The sequence below is a fragment of the Herpailurus yagouaroundi genome, unplaced genomic scaffold (genome assembly GCF_014898765.1).
Source record: "Herpailurus yagouaroundi ecotype Mexico unplaced genomic scaffold, PumYag 28, whole genome shotgun sequence".
Lineage (NCBI taxonomy): Eukaryota > Metazoa > Chordata > Mammalia > Carnivora > Felidae > Herpailurus > Herpailurus yagouaroundi.
Window position 1 is genome coordinate 47,833,134 of NW_024412376.1, and position 27,184 is coordinate 47,860,317.

General features: G+C 42.2%; 1 protein-coding gene across 3 annotated transcripts in view; it reads left to right on the top strand.

Annotated features, from left to right (window-relative positions):
- TBC1D9 (TBC1 domain family member 9) overlaps positions 1 to 27,184 on the top strand; it is a 117,187-nt gene that overhangs the window by 31,777 nt on the left and 58,226 nt on the right. For all 3 annotated transcript variants that reach the window (XM_040473356.1, XM_040473365.1, XM_040473371.1), the window contains exon 2: positions 17,668 to 17,778. In XM_040473356.1, coding sequence (XP_040329290.1) covers positions 17,668 to 17,778 — 111 coding nt within the window. The remainder of the gene's footprint in view (positions 1 to 17,667; positions 17,779 to 27,184) is intronic.

The window sequence follows — 27,184 nt, forward strand, 5'->3', positions numbered from 1 at the left end:
GGTAGTGCAATTGCTGGGTCATAGAATACGTCTATTTTCAACTTTCTGAGGAACCTCCATACTGTTTCCTAGAGTGGCTGCACCAGTTTGCATTCCCACCAGCAGTGTAAGAAGGTTCCCCTTTCTCTGCCTCCTCGCCAACATCTGTTGTTTCTTGTGTTGTTAATTTTAGCCATTCTGACAGGTTCTTCACCTTTACTAGACAGTAATAACCATGGTGACTACTTACTAAGATTCAAAATATAACCTTGGTGAGCACTTTTTCGTCTAGTGCTCAGTCTCCCTCTCTGTAATACAAGAAGATGGAAATGTATGACCAAAAGCTTCTCTCTTGCTCTAAAATTAAATATTATTTCAAAAAAATCTAGATAACAAAATGCAAGATACTCTGCAATTTATGAAGCACTTCCATACACAGTATGTCATCTGATTTTTCCCAACAACCCTGGGAGACAAATTATCTCTGACATAGTAGCAGGAAACTATGGCTTGGAGAGGCTAAGTAACCTTTCTCAAGCCACACAGCTCCTGAGTGGGGAGGTGGGAACTTAAATCCACTGCGTGTGATTACTTTGCACAACACAGGGTGGGCCTTGCCATGTCAGAAACATTCCTATTCCATCAAGGAAGTAAGCCAGTGCAAATATCTAAATCTCTCCCTTGGATTCCTGGGTTCTCTCCAAGATTTAAGTTAAAAGAACTGAGTTTTTATAAGGGGTTTTCCTGATGATCTTTTTGAAAATTATTTGAAAGAGGCATGTTGGTAATTTCCTAATCGTCTGGCTTGCTCATGTGAAAGTATTCCGTCAAACTGGTTATTTATTCATTGGACTCTCTGGCTAGGGGGACAGGAGGCCTGAGACCTGGGCACCAGTTATATGGGGTGACCCCGGCTCACTTTTCCTGAGGGTCCATTCAGAAGAGTAAGAAAAGGATCGGAGATACCAACACTTTTACAAAAAGGTTGGGGTTTTTTTTGGTCCTAATAAAAATTTCCCAAGAACTAGCGTAAAGAGAAGCAAAGATCAGGGCATCTGGGTGGCTCAGTCAGTTAAGCATCAGACTTTAGCTCAGGTCATGATCTCACGGTTCACGGGTTCGAGCCCTGCTTCCTGCTCTGTGCTGACAGCTCAGAGCCTGGAGCCTGCTTCGGATTCTGTGTCTCCCTCTCTGTCTGACCCTCCCCTGCTCACGCTCTGTCTCTCTGTCTCTTAAAATGAATAAACGTTAAAATTAAAAAAATTTTTTTAAAAAGAGACAAAGATCAGGCAAATGTCACGTGAGTCACTTCCCAATGTACAAATTTCGGTGTATTTTTCTTATAAAAAGAAAAATACGTATATCGCATTTAAGTAAACTAAAGCATGTTTGGTACAACTTTACAGGCAAACTGTGGGAAAAACTGCATACTATTAGCTCAATTGAATGATGTCAGTATACACTGAGATTAAATGTATAGGAATTTTGTAGTGTAAGCTTTGTGTACTTTGTTTCATCTAATACAGAGCTTTTCACCTATTTTCATATCATAGCACACTTTGAAAATGGTGGTATTTGCAGGTTACACACGGGAAGACCCCACTCAGCTCCACTAAGGGCTGAGGAATCCATATACCTCTCCAATGCTGAAAGTGTATTTCAACACCAAACTCCAGTGGTATGATGTGTCTTCCAAAAAAACCCTCAAGAGAATGGCCTTTCTGTATATTCAGTAAAACTCTGAAAATGCAAAAAAGCAAAAAACCCCACAAACAACAGCAACAGCAAACATTTGTCACCATCTCCTGGCCTAGGAGACAGAGAATTAAGGAGTGGGGACCTGGGAACCCAGAACCCTGCTTTCTGTCTCTCCTAGATGGCACTGTGTTGCACCCAGTGGAAACTGTGAGTGCACGAAACACGCCTCTCCCAAGTGCGTAATCTTCACGATGTGACTGAGCTGTGGAAAGCATCTGTTTTCGTAGTCTGTGTTCTAGATTTCAGAGGCCTTGGCCCTCGACCAGTGGCGGAACAGTTCTGCAGCCAGGAAGGGCTGGGATGTGATGCCTCACTGTGCCCGAGCTTCTCAGCAGAGCATTTGCTTCAGCTTATCGTGCCCAGGACTGTCCCTGCACTGGCGACTACAGCTGACACGCTGTTGGGAGATGAATTTGAGAGTCATCCATTGTCACAATGGGCATAGGGAAGTCATATCTAAAAAGATAAGGGATGGTGAATTAGCCATCAGAGAACAATCACTGGCATTCTTGAATCGTTTGTGTGGTAGCTATGAAAAAGAAGGCTGCTGAAATTTGAAGAAGCATCTTAAATATTGTTATTTTATAACCGATAATTTATTTTTATTAAAAATTTATTTATTTATTTATTTATTTATTTATTTATTTATTTATTTTGAGAGAGACAGAGACAACACGAGAGGGGAGGGACAGAGAGAGAGGGAGGGAGGGAGAGAGAGAGAGAGAGAGAGAGAGAGAGAATCCCAAGCAGGCTCTGAGCTGTCAGCACGGAGCCCGATGTGGGGCTCGAACCCACAGACCATGAGATCATGACCTGAGCCAAAACCAAGAGTCGGACCCTTACCCGACAGAGCCACCAAGTGCCCCTATAACTGATAATTAAAAAAAACAAAAGACAAACAAAAAAACCGTAGGCTTTTTCTCTATCCCTCTCTTTCTATTTCTCTCTCTCTCTCTCTCAAATAAATGACAGAAAGGAAAGTTGGGACAAAAATCTTCTGCTTATATCTTCTGGATCAGGGAACATAAGGTGATTCTGTACAGAATCATGATGTTTAGCATAACCACCTGAAAGAGTAAAATTTCTGTGTTTATTCAAAGAGTATATTGCCTGAGAAACATTGGCATGAAAGGAATTCTTGCATGTGATTATCTTTTTTAAAAGTTTTAAAATATTGGAGCACCTGGCTGGCTCAGTCAGTTAAGCTTCTGACTTCGGCTCAGGTCATGATCTCACGGTCTGTGGGTTTGAGCCCCGCATCGGGCTCTGTGCTGACAGCTCAGAGCCTGGAGCCTGCTTCTGATTCTATGTCTCCCTCTCTGTCTGTTCCTCCCCCACTCATGCTCTGTCTCTCAAAAAATAAATAAGCATTAAAAAATTTTTAAGTTTTAAAATATTTATTTTGATGTAATCTTATTCTTTCATTGCATCATTGTATTTCATTAAATCCAAAGATAGAAAACAAACTTTCAGAGGTCATTTCAGAACCCAACTACTCTAAACTCAGTTTAAATGAGTCTTATTTCAACGAGCATAATATAGTATGTGTGTGTGCAATATATGTATGTGTGTGTATGTCATTCCTGCTTACAGATGGAGGTACGTGTAAAAGATAATTCAGGGTGACAGAAACATAACAAGACCTTTATTATTTTAATTTCCCCATTTATTAGTAAAACAATAATGTAAAGAGTAATAGATAAATATAAATAAATAAAATTAAGTAAAAAAATAATACAAAAAATAATTTCCCCACCTTTCATCTTTGTTCGTCACTCTCTAATTGAGGATAGATGAGGCAGTGGCACTGCTGGTGTCATGCTGTTGGTAGTCCTACTGCTCTGTGTCTCTTGTGTGATGACATTGTTAATAACATGAAAAAAGAACCGTTTCTTGGAAGTGACTTTGAAATCACTTTGCAAAGGAATGCTCCCCCTACCTCAGTATACTGCCTTTGCTATTGCCAGTGATCCCTTTTTCCATCCATTATCAGTATTTTCCCAAAGAACTTATAGGCTATTTCTAGGCCATACCTGAGCTATTATTTCTTAGGAAATCTCACTTGGATCTAATGTATTCCATAAGGGACTCATCTGTATATGCAGGTCTTTCATATATACTGAAAAACACGGGGGCGCCTGGGTGGCGCAGTCGGTTGAGCATCTGACTTTGGCTCGGTCATGACCTTGCAGTTTGTGGGTTCGAGCCCCACATCGGCTTGCTGCTGTCAGTGCAGAGCCCACTTTGGGTCTGTCCCCCTCTCTGTCTGCTCCTCCCCCCACTTGATACTCTCTCACAAATAAAAAATAAAAATAAAAATAAAAGGAAAGGACATGGTGTTATAACGGGCAACTTGACAAAATAAGGGTGTTACTTGCTGCTCTACACCTGGCTTTGCAAAGCCACGCCATATTTGGTCATTTCTGCCTTGTTTACTTTCTCCAGTTGTTGGTGCCACGATAGTCTCTGTTATTTTCAGGTCCTTCCAGCTCAGTTTTCTCTTTAAAGCTTTATCTGGGCCTTAGGTGAAAGTCGCTCTCACTGGATGTGTCACAGATTAGCTTTGCTCTGTGAAATATCCCTTAGTCTTATTCAGGTGCATTAAGGCTGAGCTAGGACTGTAGTTCTTCTGAGGAGGGAAGGCAAGTGGAGGTGCGTGCCTTCAAGGTGATACAGTCAGACCAAATTCCCACTCATGAAGCTGGGCTGCTCCTGGGTCTCCCGGCTGTAGGCAGCATGATTGTTTTAATTACAGTTGCGTAGCTGCTATTTTTATGTTTTGGAATTTGGGGATGCAGGGCTAGAAAGCATGTTATTACTTGGCCGTTGCTGCCTTAATACTTTATTACATAGCACTTGTCTTGCTGTAGGAGAAGGGAATGTTTACTCAGTTCATCTTAGATGAGCAAGGTTAGCTAGGGTTTTCGTTGGGCTATTTGGGTTGCAAGGAACTCAGGTTACCTCTAGTACCTGGTGTTCGTAGCCAGGACACACAGGAACCGGAACCAGGCTTGGAGAGCCGACAGGAAGCCAAGGGCAGTGGGGGAAGTGGCTCGGCTCCTCCCCTCCCCGCTGCCAGGGATCCCGTGCTGCTCCTCTGCCTTCTCCTCTTCTCTCTTCTTGCCCACGGCTGGCTCTCTTGACCTCTGCTTTACATCTTTTCTTTACCTCGGTCTTTCCGCTTTCCTGTCTTCTGGCTTGTGTGCTACATACTCTTTTCATGAAATCCTTTCATCTTCCACTTCTGTAGCTACTTGGCTTTTCTCTTGGCGTTTCTCAGCTCACGCTCCCTTGAAGAGGTTGTGATTGCCTGCCTCATTTTTCACTCTAGGCTACCTTTGAGTCCTGTGTGTTAGCATCAACCAGAGTCCCTGGTGAAAGACAGCCTTGTCTTGTGGCAGTCTTGTTCTCCACCCCCATGCCTGGCATGCCAAGAGTGACTAATTCTTAGGGTAGCCAAGAGTCCATTGCAGAAAGTAGCAGGAGCAGATTGGTTACATAGTTTCATCTTGTATAATATCTTAGAGCAGGATATTCGTTGTGATATTTTGTTGTAACTTTATTAGTTCTTGTATCATTTCCTTATTAGAATCCATGAACAAGAGTACAGGTTTATAGAGTTCCAAGAGCATAAAAATTACTTCTAAAGACACAGTTAAGAGTCAAAAGAGTCTGATTGCTTCCCTGTGGGGTGTCTCGCCATATCAATGTCGTTTCCCAGAAGTAACCATTATTAACAGTTTAATGTACATCCTATTCCAGACATTTCCGATGTAGAGATAGCCTCTTTCTTTGCCTTGCTTATATATAACCAAAGGCTTACATACAACCCAACTGTGGGTATTTACAGTCATAAGGAAGACTCTGTAATGAAAGTAGCGAAATTAATTTCATTCATTTAATGTCTGTAGTTTTTATTTGGGGAATATAAACTCCTGACATGAGCTAGTTGTTAAACACGCAGTCCCTACAATTGAGTTAAGCAAAATGGTGCTGTGTGGTTGAATATGTGTCAATTTACAGTATTGATGCACTTCATATACTAGAGGGGAAAAAGGAACTTTAAAAAATTTTCTAAAAGATAAAGGCCAGGCCCCTCTCAATCAAAGTGTGTTTTTGAGGATGCCACTCATTTAGATATTGCCCCTACCTGTCCTATTGCGTTCTGGCAACAAAATTACTAACCTGTGGCTTTATGAAATGAAGTAGCAGCTTTGTTATAAACACAGTAACCACGTATTTACTTAACGCTATTACCTCTGAGTAAAAATGCCCAGAGTAGAAGGTTGAAGGTAATTGAGATAAAATATTTTTTACATCATAAAAGTATTGAATGTACATTAGAGAAACTTTTGGAAACACAGAAGAATACAGAAACAAGGAAAATTATTTTACTCACCAATGTGTTAATTTTAGTCTTTAAAAATAATGCATGTTATGTTTTATAATATGGTAATGTTATATTTTGCTGGGAATCATATGGGACAAAAATTATAGTTTTGTGCTCTTCACATAACATACTCGATAGGTTTCACCAGGTCATTAAATAATCACTTGAGGGCATGATTTTAAATGTCTATGGGGCACCTGGGTGGCTCAGTCAGTTGAATGTCCAATTCTTGATTTAAGCTCAGGTCATGATCCCAGTGTCGTGGGATTGAGCCCTCAGTCGGGCTCCATCCTGAGCATGGAATCTGCTTAAGATTCTCTTTCTCTCCCTCTGCCTCTCTCCCTCGCTCACGCAGTCTCTCTCTCTCTCTCAAATAATAATAAAAAAAAAGTCTATCACTGCGTAGATGTACTATGATTTCTTTAGACATACTAGGTCATTACCTAAATGTAATTTAAAATTCATAATTGCCCCTATTTCATGATTTCCTTCATTGTGGAGAAGGGGGTCTCATGAACTAGAAGAAGGGTTGGCAGTGGTCTTGGGGCAGTATGTGGCCCATCCAGTAGAAGATGTCTGAGGGGCATCACCCCCAGGTTTCCCCAAGGTCATTGATGTGGCTTATCTCTTAGGGACTGTGGGCTTCACAGTGATGAACTGCTCCCACCAGCACCAAAAAGGCCCCTCTGTCTTCACTCTGCAGGCTGACGTTGGCCAGCCCTAAGCCATCAGGTTCAGGTTTTCATACCTGCCTCTACAGACCAGATTAGAACGAAGACACCTTCCTCTGGCATATATGGAAGCAGCTGTAAATGTAACAAAAATGCATCTACCTTCCTCTTCCTGGGTTGAGGGCTCGTTTGAGGAATCAGAGCACACAGGTGCCTAGAGTATTTTCTGAATAAATTCAGTTCATTGTCCTCATATGTCTGTATCAGAGCAAACCTGAGTCCCTGATAAAAGTCTGAGAATAACAGGCTTGTCCGTAGGGATGAGATCACCACACATTGCGGGGGTCAGGGCCAGCCTCCTGGGTATGTGGCCTGTGCTGTTGCACAGGAACCTGCATCTAAAAGGGCTCCAGGCTGGGATTAATGTTGTACTAGTTGTCTTGAAATTCTTAAGATTTTTTTAAGTTAATTTATTTATTTTGAGAGGGAGACAGAGACGGGGAGGGGCAGAGAGAGAGAGGGAGAGAGAATCCCCAGCAGGCTCTGCACAGTCAGCATTGAGCCTGCTTTGGGGCTCTCTCCCACGACCCAGCGATCATGACCTGAGCCAAAATTGAGGGTCAGATGCTTAACTGACTGGGCCACCCAGGCACCCCTTAAGACCTTTTGAGCAAGTGGACTTGGCATTCCCGCCCCCACCCCCTTCCGCCAGAGAGCCCTGCAAATTATGTAGCTGGTCCTAACTGGTGTGCTAGGTAATGTATTAAAATAGTTTAATGATTCCTTCTCAGACATGGCCCCAAAGAGAAGGGAAAATCAATCCCAATTGCCCTTTTTGTAGGAGGAGGTGCATGTGACTTTAAGAGACAGGCCTACAGGGTGAAATGGAGCAGGTCCTGGAAGACGTGGCCTTCAAGGGCGCTTGGTAGATTTGAAGGGCACGTACTACCTGGCTATATGACCAAGTCTCTGCTGAGGAAACGCTCTTCAGACTTCAGTTTTCTGCAGTTACTTCAGGCATAAGGCAGCTTGTGCTTTATCTTCCGTGATGGAAAATGGGAAAGTCATGGCTTCTTTCTCTCCCTTGGAGCCCTAACTTTCTGTTTGCAGTAGTTTCCCCCTTGTCTGGGGCATACACGTTCTAAGACCCTCAGTGGATGCCTCATACTGCGGATGGTACTGAACCCCATGTATACTGTTTTTTCCTACACATACATACCTGTGATAAAGTTTAATTTATAAATTAGGCACAGTAAGAAATCAGCAACAAGTACTACCAGTAAAATAGAACAATTATAACCATATCCTGTAATGGAAGGGGTGTGAATGTGGTTTCTCTCTCACTTAAGATACGTTACGGTGCTGCACTCACCTTCTCCCTGGGATGATGTGTGATGATGCGATGCCTGTGTGACCAGGTGAAATGACGTGGAAGACACAGGCATTGTGATGTAGCATTAGGCTACTGATGACCTATGGTCAGAAGGAGGTCATCTGCTTCCGAAGGCAGTTGACTGGGGGTAACTGAAACCAAGGCGAATGAAACCACAGGATAAGGGGGACTACTTTACTTACATGGACATGAGTGTCAAAGACCTTGCAATCCCGAATTCCTTTGCTGTACTACAGAGGGAGTGCTCTGCCTCTCTGAGCTTTGTCTTTCTGTCCCCTAAGCCTCCTCCTCCTTGGTAAGAGTTGTGTCAGGGTCTCCTACGATTCCTCTAATGCAGGAGTGCAGATTTTCCATACTTCAAACCGGTGCCCTTGGGATGAATACACAATGAAAACCTCATGCCTCCCCCCATTCATGTATTATTGCCTTCAGTTGAGAAAGGATTTTTGTTGAGTTTCATTTTTGTGTGCGGTGGGTAAACAATTATTTTAATTTCCCAAATGAAAATGTATACCGTAGAATCGAATGTGCTCTTTAAAAGTATACGCATGATTCTAATAAACATAGCCCTGAGAAAATTTCTGCCCTCAAGCCTTATCTTCCTGAATGTAGCGCCATTTTAGGTACTGGTTTGCAACCTGTTTGTTACCACTGCCTTGAGCTACAGAACAGAAATTGAAATTAAGCATTTAGAAATCCAGAGCAAGTTGTTGAATTAAATTATTAAAAAATCGGAGGCTTATTTGTGTCTTCTTTCACATTCTGTAGCTATGTTTTAGTATTTCACACGCACCATATCTTACAAAAATATCAGTCCATAACAGATTGGAGACTAAAAACAAACTGATTCTTGACCACAAATAGTTTGAGAAGTACTCTCCTAATTGACAGAGCGGCAGTATATTTCCTGGACCACCAGACTTCTCATTACTTCCGTCTTTCCACAAATGGTGACAAACCCCCGTGTGAGTGTGTGTGTGAGTGTGGTGTGTGTGTAAGATGGGCTCTCTCTCCCCTCAAGAGAGAGGCATTGTCGTAAGGCAGCCGTGATGCATGTGTGGCTGGGATGGTGTCATGAGAGACGGCTTTGAAGTTGAGAGAGTTGTGGGTGGCCTTTTCAAACCAACAGTGGTTTGAACTGGGTTGAGAAATCATTTTTACCTAACCATGCTAGAAGGGTTAGAAAATATGCAATACTAGAAAATAAAAACATGCCCAGACTGTTCTGCACCGAAGGTAGAATCCCAGCATGGAGAATGGTCTCTCCCTTTTAGCCAGTAGGATCCATACTTGAGAACGCCTTTTATACTCGTTGAGGTTATAAAACTGAGAAAACTCCTTGCCTCCATATCCAGCCCCAGCCATCTCTCCCAACAAACCTGTGTCCCTCAGCTCCTTACAGAACACAGACATGGCTCGCATGTCTCTCAGAGATACTGTAGCTGGTCTGCAGGAGCCCATGTGTACCTTCTCATTGTTTATGGTGACACTATGAACTCGGGTGTATTTATAACCACGGAGCTGACCCCTCACCTGCCAATGCCAGCATCCCCCCTGCACGGCTGTGCGCACACCAGTGTTCCTAATCTCTTACCTGGTCCCCTGGCCAGGGTGGGGTGCAAACAAATTGTTTACCAGTCTGTGGGTGGGTGCAGGAGTTTACATGGTTAAACTTCAGAGTAATTCCTTGGTTTTTTTGGCGACAACTGCCAGTCTCTGGATCGGTTTCCTTTGCAAAGGAAGAGAGTAGGAAGACTTGTGCTTTCCCTAAATATCTCTGCTTTTGGTCCATCATAGTGCCAGATAAATCTCAATATTCATTAAAAAGTGACCAATTACTTCAGAAATTAGAGAAGTTGATCTCCCATGATACAAAGCTTAACTGGGAGCTTGATCGGTATTGCCTCACACTCTCTGAGGTGAGATTTTCCAACCTTTTCTCAAGTGTTGGTCTCCTTTCGGTGAATCATTCTTGGGCAGTTTTAATTATTTAAGGCCAATTGGCCAGAACTTATTATATCAGGACTTACTGTAGGCTTCAGGAATTCAAGATCAACAAGGCTGTGCCTGCCCTCAAGGAGCTCACAGTGGGAGGAAACTACAAGCAAGATTCATTAGGAGACATGTAAAAAACTATGGTGTGGCTGGAGTTTATAACTGTCAGCAGCTGCTTCTGGGTGTTACTGTCTAATTACTTTCTGCCTAATATCATGTACCCTCTATAAGTACTGAGACTTACAGGGGATATACCAATAATGCCTTGGGAGCAGCTGATAGGAAGAGGTGGGAACCTGTGACCTACGGAAACTTTCCATGGGAGTGATGCAAAGAGGTTTGCAAATGTGATCTCACTTTCTCCATTTATATAGAATATATATGTGAAGAAGTAAGTCCAAGTGTACTGCCTCTCAGGCTTTAGGGAGATCAGTGTATATTTGGTGAAATGAATCGATCAGCGTATATATTAGTGGAAGCCTCAAAATGGTAAACTGAATTTCTGAACTGGCTCTCCAGCAAAGTTCAGCTCAGTGGGAAAAGCAAATGGCTTACAGAACAGGACACCAGAATGGTCAATAAAGAGGCAAAGATACTCAAACTGATTGGTAATCAGAAAAATGCAAACTTAAACAACAAATGGGGGTGCCTGAGTGGCTCAGTCAGTTAATCCTCCAACTCTTGATTTTGGTTCAGGTCATGATCTTCTGGTTTGTGAGATTGAGCCCTGCATCGGGCTCCATGATGACAGCACTGAGCCTGCTTGGGATTCTCTCTCAATGCTGCTCTCCCGCTCAAGAGCCCTCGCTCCCCCCCTCACCTCAATAAATAAACATTAAAAAAAAATGTTTTAAACAACAAATGGGTACTATTTCTCAGCCTTGAGACTGATGAAAATTTAAAAAAAACAACTGATAATACCAAGTGTTGGGGCCATTATGGAGAAACACATTCTCTTGCTTTCCTTGTCAGAGTAAATTGGCAATCAGTTTGGACAGCAATTTTGCAATGTTTAGTAAGGTTTAAAGGTACACTTACCCTATGACCCAAGAATTCCATTCTAAAATGTTTTCACATGCTTAAAGCATCATATACAAAAAAAAAAATTATTGCAATGTCTGTTATAGGGGAAAAAATTGGAAATAAACCCAAATGTCCTTTATTAGGAGAAAGAGTAACTTACAGTTTATTTATACAGTGAATATTACACAACATTTAAAATGGATGAATTGGATTTACAAGTATAACCTGGGTAAATTTTATAATCATATTATTGAGTGAAAACAATAGGTTGCCAAACAGTATCTACTCTTTATCATTAATATAAAAAGTAAAATGCATATCAGTGTTAAATGTACATTCATGTACATACACTTGGGACAATAAAAGTGTAAGGACCTGGATGGGAAGAATACAAAACAACTTGACAGTGGTGACGGAGAGAGGGAAGTAGGATCAAGGAGGCACAAAAGAGACCTTTGCTGTCTGTGTTACATTTTCTCTGTTTAAAAAAATGAGAGAAGAAGGGTGCCTGGGTGTTTCAGTCGGTTAAGAGTCCGACTTCAGCTCAGGTCATGATCTCGCGGTCCGTGAGTTCGAGCCCCGCATCGGGCTCTGTGCTGACAGCTCAGAGCCTGGAGCTTGCTTCAGATTGTGTCTCCCTCTCTCTCTGCCCCTCCCCTGTTCATGCTCTGTGTCTCGCTCTCTCAAAAATAAATAAACATTAAAAAAAAAGAAAGAAAGAAGATAAGGACAAATGTTAAAGTCAGAGTAGTGGTGCATGCATTTGTAATTTCCTGTAGTCTTCTGTGGTTTTGAAATATTTCATTAACAAATAGTGCGTAGGGCATATGGGGCACTCTCTGAGAAGGTACTATTATTGCTTCTGCACCAGGAGCCCATGCCCCTGAGTTTTCTGCTGCCATGATCTTGGTAGACTTCTGACTGTCTGTGTGGCTAAGGGGGTAGAGGGAGACTGAATAACCTTTAAGATCCTGTCCATTTAAAAAAAAAAAAAAAAAAAGATCCTGTCCATTTTAACATCATTATTCCAAGATCATCAGTGGGTGATTGATTGTTGTCATGGCCACATTCCTATATGTGCAGCACTCTCCGGGCACAGAACCAGGGCAAGCGATGACTCTGTGTGTCACACACCCTCCAGTGCCCACAGCCAGATGGGAAACCTAAATATACCAATTTTGTTGTGTTTTCTGAATCCCCTTGAAACCAGCATTTTTATGTTATGAGATGCCCCTGAACTAATATAAATAGGTAGATGTGGGGAAGAGTTATTTTGAGGGCCATAATTTGATTTAGTTATCTCAGGCGATCAATGATTGTTTAACACCAGAAATAGTTGACTAGAACAGCTGCTAAAACAATGCTTTGTGTGGGAAATGATAAAAGGTTCAGTATTTTGACAGCCATTTTGGAGGTATGAATAATACGACTTCTAAGAAAATCCTGATTGCTGGGTTGGTTTGGGGGGATTTTGAGTGTGTGTGGGGGGGGGGGGTTGGATTCTCTAGATAAGATTTCCCATCTCCTAGTATTCTGCATGGATAGTGGGTATAGGAGGAATGTTTTCCCTCTCCCAGAGTCTTGACTCTATATCAGTAGGGTTTAGGCAGCACAGCAATAAATTACTGTTTAGGTTTTTTAAAAATACCTAACTCATCCACTCATCAAATGTGTATTCAGGGCTTACTGTGCTTCAAGCAAAGTTCAGGACCTAGGAGTCAGAAAGAGTCTGTTAGATTCCGCCGTAAGGGGCTCCGTCTGGAAAGAGGAGGAAAAGTAGAACAAGGCAAAATGTGCAAGTAATTTTAAATAAATTCAATAGGTACTACAGAAACAGAACTTGGAGGGGGATGAGGGATAGAAAGAGGTGGCGTTAAATAATTGGGAGTTTGTCATTTGAGGTGGTGGGAGGTAAGGATTGACAGACAAGCACAACATTCCAAATAGACGGCAAATTCTAGTCAGTGTTACAAAGTGACAGAGTGGAAGTGTGTATTTATTGATTCAACTCTTTTTTTTTTTTTTTAAATTTTTTTTTCCACGTTTTTATTTATTTATGGGACAGACAGAGACAGAGCATGAATGGGGGAGGGGCAGAGAGAGAGGGAGACACAGAACCGGAAACAGGCTCCAGGCTCCGAGCCATCAGCCCAGAGCCCGACGCGGGGCTCGAACTCACGGACCGCGAGATCGTGACCTGGCTGAAGTCGGACGCTTAACCGACTGCGCCACCCAGGCGCCCCTATTGATTCAACTCTTAATGTGGAAGACTGTATTTATTGATTCAACTGGCCAACTGCATGCCTCAATTCACAGTATTGCTTTCTGTCTGGATATCCGGTACCTTAAATTTTCACAGAATTTTCACGGCAGTTTTCTGATTGTATATGTGCCTAATGTGAGTATTACCATATTATACTGTCTGCAGTTAACTTTTAAAATATTTCAGCATGGGGCCCCTGGCTAGCTCAGTCAGAAGAGCATATGACTCTTGATCTTGGGGTCATGAGTTCGAGCCCCACAGGGGGTGTAGAGATTACTTAAATAAATAAAACTTTAAAAAATAAAATATTTCAGCATGAACCATATGGTAGGTATTAGTTTTCATCTAAGTCTTAGTGAAAGCTGGTGGTGCCAGTTGTTTTTTTTTACATTTTTTTTTTAACATTTACTCATTTTTGAGAGAGATAGAGCATGAGCAGAAGAGGGGCAGAGAGAGAGGGAGACACAGAATCGGAAGCAGGCTCCAGGCTCTGAGCTGTCAGCACAGAGCCCGATGTGGGGCTTGAACTCACAGGCTGCGACATCATGACCTGAGCCGAAGTTGGATGTTCGACCAACTGAGCCACCCAAGTGCCCCTGGTGGGAGTTTGTCACAACTGGTTGGTGCCAGTTGTGAGTGCACACTCAGTGTTGGTGAGCTGGCATCTAATCAGAAGCCCTCACCCTGGAGAATCTTCTTTAAACAACTCAGTTTTCTTTATCTCTGAGTGACACTAGAGGTTTTGTTAATTAGAGTAATGGATATTGCAGATGAATTTTAATCGGGGATATTTGTGGTGGTGAAGATGAGTGGACCAGGTTGAACCTTCACAGAGACCTTCCTTCCTGTGTGTTACAGAATATAAAAGTCTAGTGAGACATTAAGGATGGGGAAACTGAGGCTCGGGGAGGCTGAGTGTGAGAGTTGGGTGATGGCAGGGCCAAGACTGAAGAATTCCAGAACCAGGACTGTCTCTGTTGGCTGCTCTGCTCAGTGAGGTATGCTTGCCCTTGGAAGAATCTTCATCTGTGATGACACTGTTTTAGGGGCTCATTAAACCAAGGCTAATCCTTGACTGAATTCCCTAACCCCAGACTGAAGTGTGTGTTCTTTTTTTTTTTTTTTTTTTCCAACGTTTATTTATTTTTGGGACAGAGAGAGACAGAGAATGAACGGGGGAGGGGCAGAGAGAGAGGGAGACACAGAATCGGAAACAGGCTGCAGGCTCCAAGCCATCAGCCCAGAGCCCGACGCGGGGCTCGAACTCACGGACCGCGAGATCGTGACCTGGCTGAAGTCGGACGCTTAACCGACTGCGCCACCCAGGCGCCCCTGAAGTGTGTGTTCTTTAGAACCAACGTAGGTGACATTTCCAGTATTGGGGGAATTTCATTTCTTTTAGATTCAAGGAAAGTAAAGTATTACAAACACTCAGTTATGAGTGATGTATTTGTATTTCTAGGTCACATGGAAGGGAATCCAGTTTAGCTGGTGTTCTTTTCTGCTTTTCCTATTAATATACCCTTCCATCTGCAGATAATTGAAAAGTAATTAGAGCTCTTCGCAGTAAATCCATGTCATATTAAAGAAAACAAAAATGCAACACATGTATGGCATTATGTGGAAATTTACCCTGTGGAAAACTACAGGCTGTTGGGATTTTATTTTTAATGTATGTTATACAGTCCAGATCAAACAAATGAATTAATTTCCACTCTAGTGAAGGATTGTTTTTCCTGGTGTGTTTAGGTGGCTATGGTCACTGTGGTTTGGAGTGAGCCTAAACAGGTTCCTGTCCTTGGACAAAGACCAAGGACAACTATAGGACTTGCCTACGGTTAATCTCCCATAGGCCTCTTGACTAATAACCCTGGGGCAGGAAGGCAAGTGCTAGTATGATCACTTTACAACGGAGGCAGTCAAAACAATGAGAAGTTATGGCATGTTCACACCACGGAACTGGCTATAACAGAGTCAGGGTCAGAGCTAAGCTCTTCTGAACACTGGGTGACTGCACAGTGGCCCTGTCCATGACCCCAGGCTGCCAGAGCAGAAGGAAGTGAATTTCAGTGGTATGGTGCACATCAAAGTATTCGATATGGTCGGAACCGAACCTCAAGACATTAATAGAAGACGACACATCAAGACATACTGGTGGTGACAGTTTCAGAAGAACTTCTGGTTCAGATTCCGCAGAAGTTTATGCAGAGCCTGCTATGGGTCAGGTTCATGCTTCTGGGAGGCTACTTATTTTCAATAGTAGCAGAGCAAGGGAGCCTGGACCTTTAGCCTCCCCCTCTAAGCCTTGACCACCATCAGTGCTACTCCAAACCATTTTCAGTAAACATGCCATCTAAGGATAAGTCGAATTAAACAAAGGAATGTCTTGGCAAGTTCTAGACCAGGTTTCTTAAGCCCTTATTCTATTCTGCCTCTTGCCCCTAAATCCTATTATATTTTGTCTTATTACCAGAGCAATCTTGTAGTTGTGATATTGTCTCCATTGTATCATTGAGAAAATCAAGCCATTGAAAATAAAATGCCTTGTCTTAAGATGAAAACTAGTCAGAGTTTCTAGTTGATTCTTCTGAGTCCAAGTCCTGCTGTGTGCTGATTTCCATCTGACCTTGGAATAATTCTGGGCATTTACTTTATAGGGATATTTTGGAGTCATCTTGCCAAGTAAGGGATCTAGTTTATTTGACTTTGTGGAGTTTGTGTGTGTGTCCATGTTATTTTAGAATAGTGGAGAAAACGTTTGGTGCCTAATCCCAGCTTAGGATAGATAAAAGAGGCACACTTTCCTGGAGGGGAGACTTGGAGGAATGGTGGTTTTAAGATAGACTTGCACTTCTAGCGAGAGAGAATGCACACACACACACACGCACATGCACACACACGCACGCACATGCACGCACGCGCTGCAATCCAAGGGTCTGGTGCTTGGGGCACCTGGTGGCTCAGTCAGTTGAGCTTCTGACTTCGGCTCAGGTCATAATCTCACGGTTCGTGAGTTCAAGCCTCAAATGAGGCTCTCTGTTGTCAGCACAGAGCCTGCTTCAGATCCTCTGTCCCCCTCACTCTCTGCCCCTCCCCTGCTCTCACATGCTCTCTCTCTTGCTCTCAAAAATAAATAACCTTAAAAAAGAGCTGGAGGCTTAACTGACTGAGCCACACAGGTTCCCCAAGGCACTGCCTCTTCTTAAGTGAGCAGCAGCATATTGGGTATTTGCATTTCTCACAAATAAAAAGGTAAAATCATGTGTTGGCTATTCAGGCTTCCTGGACAGACTTGGATGATGTGGGCAAGTTTCCCCCAGGGCCCGGACAGATCAGTGAGGTTCCTGACCCACAGAATTCTACTGTATGTTACCAGGATGCCTTCCTGGCATTTTTTGCCTTTCCAATCATTTTAATGTTTGATGTGACAAATGGCAAAGGACTCTGCCACTGCGATGGGAACTGAGATGAGAAAATGCTTGTTTCACAGCCCTTGTTCACTCCTAAACAAGTGTTAAGACTCTGGCCTTCTTTCCTCCTAGATTATAAATACCTTAAGGACTCTCTGTCTTATTACGTTTTGTGCCCACAGAGTTTGCTTTGAACGTAGTAGGTACTGATTTGATGGTTGCTGAGCTGAACTATACTTTTCCAATATGAAGAAAAGTGGGGCAGATTAAAATAATATGTAGGCCAGCCTGACACAGTAACTCAGATAGACATGACTAGTTCCTGGCCTTGGCAAGTTACTCAAATTAAGACTGGGTTTCTTAGGTGGAGAGAGGGAGAAAATAATGCGCATTGGGTCTCATGTAGGTAGAGCAGAGACACCAACATGTAAATGCTTAATACCTTACTTATTTTTATTTTAAATAGGCATTTATGAATACCAGCTTATGCAGACTGAGCTACCAGCTTTGCTAGCCTTCGCTTGCTTTTGAAACCAGCAGACTGCCTTCCAGCCTGTGCTGTTTCTCTTGGTGGTTGTTGGAACAAGTCACGTAGAGCCAGCATCAGAATGTTTAAGATGAAAATTTTGTCACGGTGGGGTGCGACAGGAGAGGGCTTGTCGAGAAGGGTTGTAGAGGAAGACCATTGGGAGGTCCAGCCGAAGGGGTGTGTTGACACTGCCTCTGGGAATTTGGGGAAGCCCTGAGGAAACCCTTAAGCATTTTTCTGCCTTCTCCACCCTCAGGCCTTCTCGTGGGTACCCTTGATGTCGTGCTGGACTCCAGTGCCCGGGTGGCTCCTTACCGAATCCTGTACCAGACTCCTGACTCTTTGGTCTATTGGACCATCGCCTGTGGTAAGTAGTGATATTCAGAAATACCGAGAAACCTTATGATTCATAACTTTCGGCCAGAGAGGAAGGAGCCTTTATTTGGGAATGCAGTCTCTTGGTATTTTAGGGTAATAACCATAGCCATTTTGGCAGATGAACCCCAAATCTCAATGGCTTAATGCAGGAGCGGTTTCTTTCTCACTCTGGTGAAGTCTTGTGTGGATCCTGTGGCCTCCTCCATTTGCAGTGACACAAAGCCTCCATAGGAGAACAACTTAGAAGGGGAAAGAGGGAGGTAGAGGCACACCTGCATTTAACTTCCTTGGCCCAGACGTGTCACACACCACCTCCACTCACACTCTGTTGGCTTGAACCAGTCACACGACTCCAACCTAACTCCATGGGCAGCTGGGAAATGAAGAGAAACACGTGAAACACTTGAGTGTACCAAGTGATACACACATATCCTAGCACAGTGCTTCCTCCTTGGGTAGGGATCAATTCTTTTTCCTGATGATAATCTGGAATAATGTCCTGTGTTTAAAATGGTGGTCAACAGCTCTGCCGTTGTTGGATCTCTCACGAGAATGTTTCATCCAAAGTGGCCAAAGTTTTATAGTTATTCGTTTGCCTGTGCCTTTACAAATAACCATAGGAAAAGCAAGGACACAGAACACTTTTCTTTTCATTTTTTACTGCCACTTGGTTTTTATTATTATTAATAATAAACTTTATATTTTATTTTTATTATTTTATTATTATTATTTTTAAATTTACATCCAAATTAGTTAGCATATCGTGCAACAATGATTTCAGGAGTAGATTCCTTAGTGCCCCTTACCCATTTAGCCCATCCCCCCTCCCACACCCTCTCCAGTAACCCTCTGTTTGTTCTCCATGTTTATGAGTCTCTTCTGTTTTGTCCCCCTCCCTGTTTTTATATTATTTTTGTTTCCCTTCCCTTATGTTCATCTGTTTTGTCTCTTAAAGTCTTCATATGAGTGAAGTCATATGATGTTTGTCTTTCTCTGACTAATTTCACTTAGCATAATACCCTCCAGTTCCATCCATGTAGCTGCTAATGGCAAGATTTCATTCTTTTTGATTGCTGAGCTATACTCCATTGTATATGTACACCACGTCTTCTTTATCCATTCATCCGTCGATGGACATTTGGGCTCTTTCCATACTTTGGCTATTGTTGACAGTGCTGCTATAAACATTGGGGTGCATGTGTCCCTTCAAAACAGCACACCTGTATCCCTTGTATAAATACCTAGTAGTGCAACTGCTGGGTTGTAGGGTAGTTCTATTTTTAATCTTTTGAGGAACCTCCATACTGTCTTCCAGAGTGGCTGCACCAGCTTGCATTCCCAACAATGCAAGAGAGATCCTCTTTCTCCACATCCTCGCCAACATCTGTTGTTGCCTGAGTTGTTAATGTGAGCCATTCTGACAGGTGTAAGGTGGTATCTCGTTGTGGTTTTGATTTGTGTTTCCCTGATGATGAGTGAAGTTGAGCATTTTTTCATGTGTCAGTTGGCCATCTGGATGTCTTCTTTGGAGAAGTGTCTGTTCATGTCTTTTGCCCATTTCTTCACTGGATTATTTGTTTTTTGGATGTTGAGTTTGATAAGTTCTTTATAGATTTTGGATACTAGTCCTTTATCTGCTATGTCATTTGCAAATATCCTCTCCCATTCTGTAGGTTGCCTTTTAGTTTTGCTGATTGTTTCCTTTGCTGTGCAGAAACTTTTTATTTTGATGAGGTCCCAGTAGTTCATTTTTGCTTTTGTTTCCCTTGCCTCCAGAGACGTGTTGAGTAAGAAGTTGCTGCCACCAAGATCAAAGAGGTTTTTGCCTGCTTTCTCCACTAGGATTTTGAAGGCTTCCTGTCTTATGTTTAGGTCTTTCATCTACTTTGAGTTTATTTTTGTGTATGGTGTATGAAAGTGGTCCAGGTTCATTTTTCTTCATGTCGCTGTCCAGTTTTCCCAGCACCACTTGCTGAAGAGACTGTCTTTATTCCATTGGATAGTCTTTCCTGCTTTGTCAAAGATGAGTTAGCCACACGTTTGTGGGTCCATTTCTGGGTTCTCTATTCTGTTCCATTGATCTGAGTGTCTGTTCTTATGCCAATACCATACTGTCTTGATGATTGCAGCTTTGTAGTATAGTTTGAAGTCCAGGATTGATGCCTCCTTTGGTTTTCTTTTTCAAGATTGCTTTGGCTATTTGGGGTCTTTTCTGGTTCAATTCAAATTAGACTTTATTTTTTAGAACAGTTTTAGATTTATAGAAAAATGGAGTAGATAGTTCAGAGAGCACCTATCTGCCCTTCACACACATTGTTTCCTTTATTATTAATCTTAGTATGGTACATCTTAGTATGGTACATTTGTTTTAGCTAATGAGCTCATATTGATACACTATTACTAAACAAAATCCATAGCTTATTTAGATTTCCTTAGTTTTTTTTTTTTAATTTTTTTAAGTGTATTTTTGTTTATTTTTTTGAGAGAGACATAGCAAGTGAGGGAGGGGCAGAGAGAGAGAGCGGGAGACAGAAACCCAAACAGGCTCCATGCTGTCAGCACAGAGCTGATTGCAAGGCTTAGACTCACGAACCATCAGATCATGACCTGAGCTGAAGTCGAGTCAAACATTTAACCGACTGAGCCACCCAGGCACCCCTTGATTCCCTTAGTTTTTACTTAATGTCCTTTTTCTGTTCCGAGATCCTATCCAGGATACTATATTTTGTTGTCCTGTCTCTTTAGGTTCCTTGGCTGTGGAAGTTTCTCAGGCTTTCCTTGTTATTGATGACCCTGCCACTTTTAAAGGATACTAGTCAGGTATATTATAGAAGGTCCCTCTATTGGAATTTGATGTTTTTCTCATGATTAAGCTGAGGTGATGGATTTTTGCTGAGGAACATCACAGAGATAAAGTGCTATTTTTATCACATCATGTCAAGCAAGGGTACCTATTGTCAATGTATGACTGACGATGTTTTCTTTGATCACCCAGCGGAAGTAGTGTTTTTTGGGTTTCTCCACTGTTATGTTACTATTTTTTCCTCCTCTCCATGCTGTATACTCTCAGGGAAGAAGTCACTATGCACAGCCCACCCTTAAGGAGTGGGGAATTTTAATTTATTCAATTATTTTTATCAGTGTGGAATCATATATATTTATTGGGGCAGTCCAGTACCACTTTATTTTGTTGCTCAAATCATTCTAGCTTTGGCCATTGGGAGCTTTTTCAGTTGACTTTGTTCAGTCTTTGAACTGATCTTTACTCAGTAGGAAGTGCTGTGCTCGGATCTAAAGATAACAGAAATAATTAGATCCGGTCTCTGCTCTTGAGAACATAAGTAAATATTCAGTTATAGCCCAGTGTGAACCAGTACCACACGCTGCCAGTTGATTGCAGGGTGCCCAACTAAAGTCAGGAATCTCAGCTGGCCTTTTACATAGGTAGGGGAAATGATCTGGGTGTGAGTCCCAGCTGCCGGAAGGCTCCAGTGCTCTATTCATGCTCCCTCAAGGATTTAATGGTACCTGAAATTCTAACATTGTAGTGTTGTATCCCTTTCAAGTTACTCTGGTTAAGATGCAAACAGCCCCATGAGACATGATGGAATTAATCAGTCATTTATGCATTCTGGTGAATGGAGGAATGGCATCAGGGTGCAGGGCATGGAGAAAACCACCTAGGGGTGAAGGGTGGGGATTGGAGTGAGAGGAAGGAGATAAAGGCTAAAGGAAGAGGGAAGCTGGGACCCTGAAGAAGACAGACTTACCAGTGTAACCCAGGCTCCTGTAAGTTAACATTCCAGCCATCTGTGCCATTTATTCAATACAAAAGGGAAGAACCCAATAGCTACTGTAGAGTGGGGAATGCCCTGGGGTGGTTGGTGAGGAAAGTGTCACATTTAGTTGGCAAACATTCTAGAATCCTGTTAAAATAGACATTGTAGCCAGCAAGTGAAGAAATAAAAAGAAAGGGAATTAGAAATCAGACAGAACCACTAAACTACTTGACTTAACAAGTGTGTGCAAAGGACGCTTTCACACATTCTCTTTCACCTTCCAGCCTAGCACTTGTGCCCAGAGGCTTTTGAGATCCTTTGGAGCCTGGAGCTCCTTAGAGCTCTCCTATCTGCCTTTCTAGTGCTCTCGGTGCCTGCCCTTCCCAGGTCAGTGTGCTTTTACACTTCTATGAGCTGCTGGTTTGTGCCTCATGACTCTTCTTTTCCTGCCCTCTCAGCCTTAACCCTTTTTTTGTTTTGTTTTGTTTTGTTTTGCCTGTTACCTGACATTACTACTCTTCAGTTTGTTTCTGGGACTTTGCCATTCTACGAAGCACATGCTTCTGTGAAAGCTCATGTGGGAAAGAGCCCAGAGTTACAAAGCTGAATTGTTCCTGAAATTTTGGCCAAAACAAGGCTAAGGAACACTAGGCAGTAAATGCTGATGGCATAATTTATACCACAAAGAGATGTACTTTCATTTTCCCAGTAAGTAATGCCTGTCACAACTGTATGATCTCATTATCATAAACCCAGAACAGTTTTAGCTTTTGTATGTATTGATTACCCATAGAGAGAGCTCCAGAATTTCCTTGTGGAAGACTCCACGGAAGTGACAACCACCGTGAGAGTCCCATTCACCCATTAGCCCTTCTTATCGATTTCCATTTAAAACCCAAATTGCTGGCTCCCTTTCAGGAGAGGATTTTGAGAGCGGAAGCTGCCAGCTTTCAGATTTCTCTGATATGCTGACCTTCTGGTTTGTAATTTTAGTGTTATTTTTTGTAAACTACAGAGTTGGTATTGGTGAGACAGTATGTCAAGAGCTTTTTGCTTTGCTTCAATTTCTTGAGTCTTTGCTGTAGGGAGAAGCTTCAGCAGAATACTGGGTGAGTCTAACTCACTGCCCTGTAGAACCCGTAGCATTACAAAACCTTGTGTGCCATGCACCTTGTGAACCTTCAACATGTCAATTGAATTGAAGGAAGCATCTACTGTCAGAGTCTTGACGTAGACTACTTTCTATAGAAGAGCAGTGGTAAATCCTACTCGTTTGACTTGCCTTTCACTTGAGCCACAAAGAGCCAGGCAGAAGGAGTCTTATGGGCCTAGTCTTACTTGCTCCCAATATAATAATCACCTGGCCCTTGGCGATAATATGATCCATAAAGAAGAATGGGGAAAAAAAGCAGGAGTTATTTGGTAAAACACTATTTTCGTATGCTTCTTCTAATCTTTTAACAGTTGTATCCAGATTGGTTTGAAGAAATTGATGCTTTACATTTCCTTGAGACCTTTAATTGGGAAGGAGAGCCAAAAACCTTCCTAATAATGGCTGTGTCTTTTCACTACTGCCCAAAATGAAGCCATCATTCTCTTTGGTTGATATTCCATCACGCCATCAATTGTAGCTTGCTGAAGTGCGTTTTACTCAGTGGTTTATGCAGTGAATTATACCTTTTGCGATCTCTAAGATCATAAAGAAAGCAGTATCCTAGGGATTTGGCCAGCCAGCTTTGTTGAGCTTGTTATATTCTGACAGTCGCCCCCACTCCCCACCAGTCAGTTGACTGACTGTTTTGCACCTGAGACTCTCACTAGGGTGCTAAACAGCTATAGGTCTTCCCCCAGCAACTAGAGTTTTGGACTTGGTGCCCCAGAGGCAGGAGAGAGCCTAGTTCTCTCTGTCCTCCTTGGCCTTAAGTGGATTTAAGTAGAAGGCAACCCATTTGGCTTTCCCCATTAGAAGAACTAGAGAAGGTTCTAACAGTAAGAAGGGTTATACAACCTCAGTGAAAATACAGACACATAAAAATGGTGGTATTTCCAAGGACGTTGTCTACAGAGGAAGTCTGGGACCGCCAAGAAGAGCAACAAACAGAAAGAAAGAAGGAGCTGTTGACAGTTCCCTCTAGATACATCTGACCTTCCAGCAGGACTGATAAAGGAAACAGGGTGGAGGATGTGTGTTTGATGGGCATTTCACAGATGACACAGCCCTGCATGCTGCCTTGATTTGGCTGCCTATTGATTTAGTTTCTCTTTTCTTTACCATCCCAGAATTCCATCTGGGCCTAGATGTTCATTCAGAACTAAGTCTTTGCTGTAAGAGAAGCTTTTTCAGAACTGAAAGATATTTTAGCTGCCATCTTGTCTAACATCTTTATTTTAATAGGATAGAGGCAAGGGGAATCGCCCAGGTTCACAATGCTAGCTGTAGCTGGTTAGTGCAGAGCTGAGACCAAGTTCTCAGCTCTCCCCCTTCCCAGCCTAGCAGCACCATCCTGGCTTTTATGATTAAACATTCTTTTAGTCAGCAACTGGTAAGACCCAGAGTTTAATTAAAGATTGCTAATTCTGTTTCTGCCATTTCTCTACAATTGATAGAGAAAATGTGGGGATAATTTAGTTGCCATCCACATGAGGTACACGTAGTGTGGAAGTTGGTATTTTATAGTCCTTTCTTGGTCTGTGTACCTCAAGAACTACTCTCGTATCCTTGGGAACATAGCAGCTTAAAAAAAAAAGAACTTCCTTTTTTTCTTCAAGCAATGCATGTTCATTGCAGGAAATTAGAAAATATAGAATAAGAAAAAAGAATAAAAATTTGAAAACAGTACCACCCTCCAAATCACCTTTCAGACTTTGTGTGTGTGTGTGTCTATACATACACTTACATAGGTATATTTGTGCATACATACATCTATGTATATAGACTTTCCACATTAATAAAACCTGTTTCTCTAATGTGAGTTTTAATAGGTAGATAATATTTTATTGTGCATGTAACATAATTTATCTGACACAGTATTATTGGAAATGTGGGTCTTTCCCCCCCAATGTTAATTGCATGTTGAACAGCCTTAATCAGTATCCTCTGAAAAAAAATCTTTTCACATTCCTTTAATTATCACTTGAGGATAAATTTATAGAAATAGTTATGCTGAGCCAAAAAAACACACATATCTGTAAGGCTTTTAGTATTTCTAGCTTGATTGCCTTCCAGAAAGATAGCCGTTTACATTCTTTCCATCAGAGTGGGAGAGGACCTTGGCACTTAAGTGAAAAAGTAAAATAAGGACATCAACCACTGATTCTTATAGTCAAGGCTGGATGAGTTACCTGGGTTTCTCTTTTGTCAAAGTGTTATGAAGCTATGAGCATATTGTTATGACCGGTAAGAGATTATAAACAGAGTTATATGAGAAGCTTACAGGGGCTCCTGGGCAGTTCAGTCAGTTAAATATCTGACTTCCGCTCAGGTCATGATCTTGTGTTTCATGAGTTCAAGCCCCACGTCGGGCTCTGTGCTGACACCTCAGAGCCTGGAGCCTGCTTCCAGTTCTATGTCTCCTTCTCTCTCTGCCCCTCCCCTGCTCACACTCTGTACCTCTCTCTCAAAAGTAAATAAACATTTAAAAAATATGTTAAAAAAAATAAGAAGTGGGGCGCCTGGGTGGCTCAGTCAGTTAAGCGTCCGACTTTGGCCCAGGTCATGATCTCGCAGCCTATGAGTTCTGTGCGGACAGCTCAGAGCCTGGAGCCTGCTTCAGATTCTGTGTCCCCCTCTCTCTCTCTGCCCTTCCCCCGCTCACACTCTGTCTGTCTCTCTCTCAAAAATGAATAAATGTGAAAAAAAAAGCTTACAATAGTTCCACAAGGAGTTCTATGCATGCCTTACTTCAATAATGTGTACACTTTGCAATCTAAACAGAATGATGCCATGGCCAGAGAGATTTCTGCTGAGTGCATGTTAGTCAGGCAAGGGTTAAACAGCCAATGTCCTGGTGCCCTGACATCGGACTTTCAAAATATCTTCTCCATCACAAGTCAAGATGAGATCTTTATGTTCCGCTACTTAGAGTGGCAAAGGCGACTGTTTATTTAGTGCTTTGTATTTTCTTGACCTGTGCTAACGACTTCACATGCCCGTATTATCTTCTTTGATTCCAGCACAAACCAATGTGGCAGGTGTTGTTACCTGTGTATTACAGATGAGGTGTTTGAAGCAGAGAGAAATGAGCTAATTTACCTATGATCCCAAAGTCAGTATGTGTACTTTTGAAACCAGGTGTACTTTTTTGACATCAAAGTCTGTGTTCTGCTCCGTGATATGGTTTTGGCTCCCCAATAACCAGGCTTCTTATTATTCCAGATAATCCAACCTCAGTCGTACTTACTGCACTTAAACATAGGCTTTGCATCACAAGGAAATGTCTGCTGGATATCTATCCGTAGGGCCTTAGCCTTTGTTCTTAATCCTCAGAGGCCAGATCTGATAGAATCCATTTGTGGGTCCCTCTTAATGCTTTTTCCTTTTTATTTCCAGTAGTCTTTATGTGCTTTAAGATACATTTGAAGCTAGATGAGAGTTTAGGCTAGGATGATTTTGTATTTTTCATCATCTTAAATAATGCTTACATTTTGCCCAGGTATATGCACAGGGCCTGTGACTAGTATTCTTAAAAACAAAACAAAACAAAACAAAACATAAACAAAACTCTACTCTGAATGATAAAGATTCCCACTTTTCCAAAATTAATTTCTCGGTAACCTTAAGCCCATCAAGTGTCAATGTAGTTTTTATTACTGCAGAATGACTTAACTTGGGTTAACTTGGATTTCCTGAAGGGTTCTCATTCTCGACACTGGCTTTCTTTGTTGTTCCAGCTGAATGCACAGTCAGGTCAGCTTGTTTTTCTTGCTGTATCTCTGTAAATGAAGCCTTTTCCAGAAAATCGACAGCCAAGCCCTTCCTTTCTTATTCTGAGCGTCCAGCACATTCTGCTCAAACTGCTGGCTAAATAGACCTGTCCCTATTCACAGCCATGGCACAAGAGCTTCGTGTCATCTCACCTTAAAAAATAACAAAAGAAAAGTCCCAACATCTTAAATACTGCAGCCCTTGTATTTAGTTTCTTGAGAAACGAAAGAGCTATTATTTCTAAGGAGCATTTAGGATTGCAACCTGGTGTTGTTGGAGGTTCGCTCCTTCCTAAAGAGTGGTCCGCCAGAGTGACAGTTGTTCCCAAACTGTTGGCAGGGCATTTGCTCCGTGATCTCTGAGATGTAACGTGGACTCTTTGTTCTGGAGTGAGAAGTGGACAGAAATGGACACCTGATTTCAGAAATACTTTTTATGAGACTGGCATCTTCAGAATCTGTTTTGTCTGCTGGGTCAGGAAATCAGGCTCTGCTTTAGGGGTGTGGTCATACTTTTAGACTGTAGAACATGGAGCCCTGAACCCCTGTCTTCATTTACCCTTTGTGAGTTTAGCAAAGCGTTCAGAGAATATGGTGCTTTTGTCTAGTAAGCAGTAAATGTAAAAGGTGTATTTCATTACTCACCCTGGAAAGTATCCGTTGGGTACAGATAAGTATCCATAGTTAATTCCT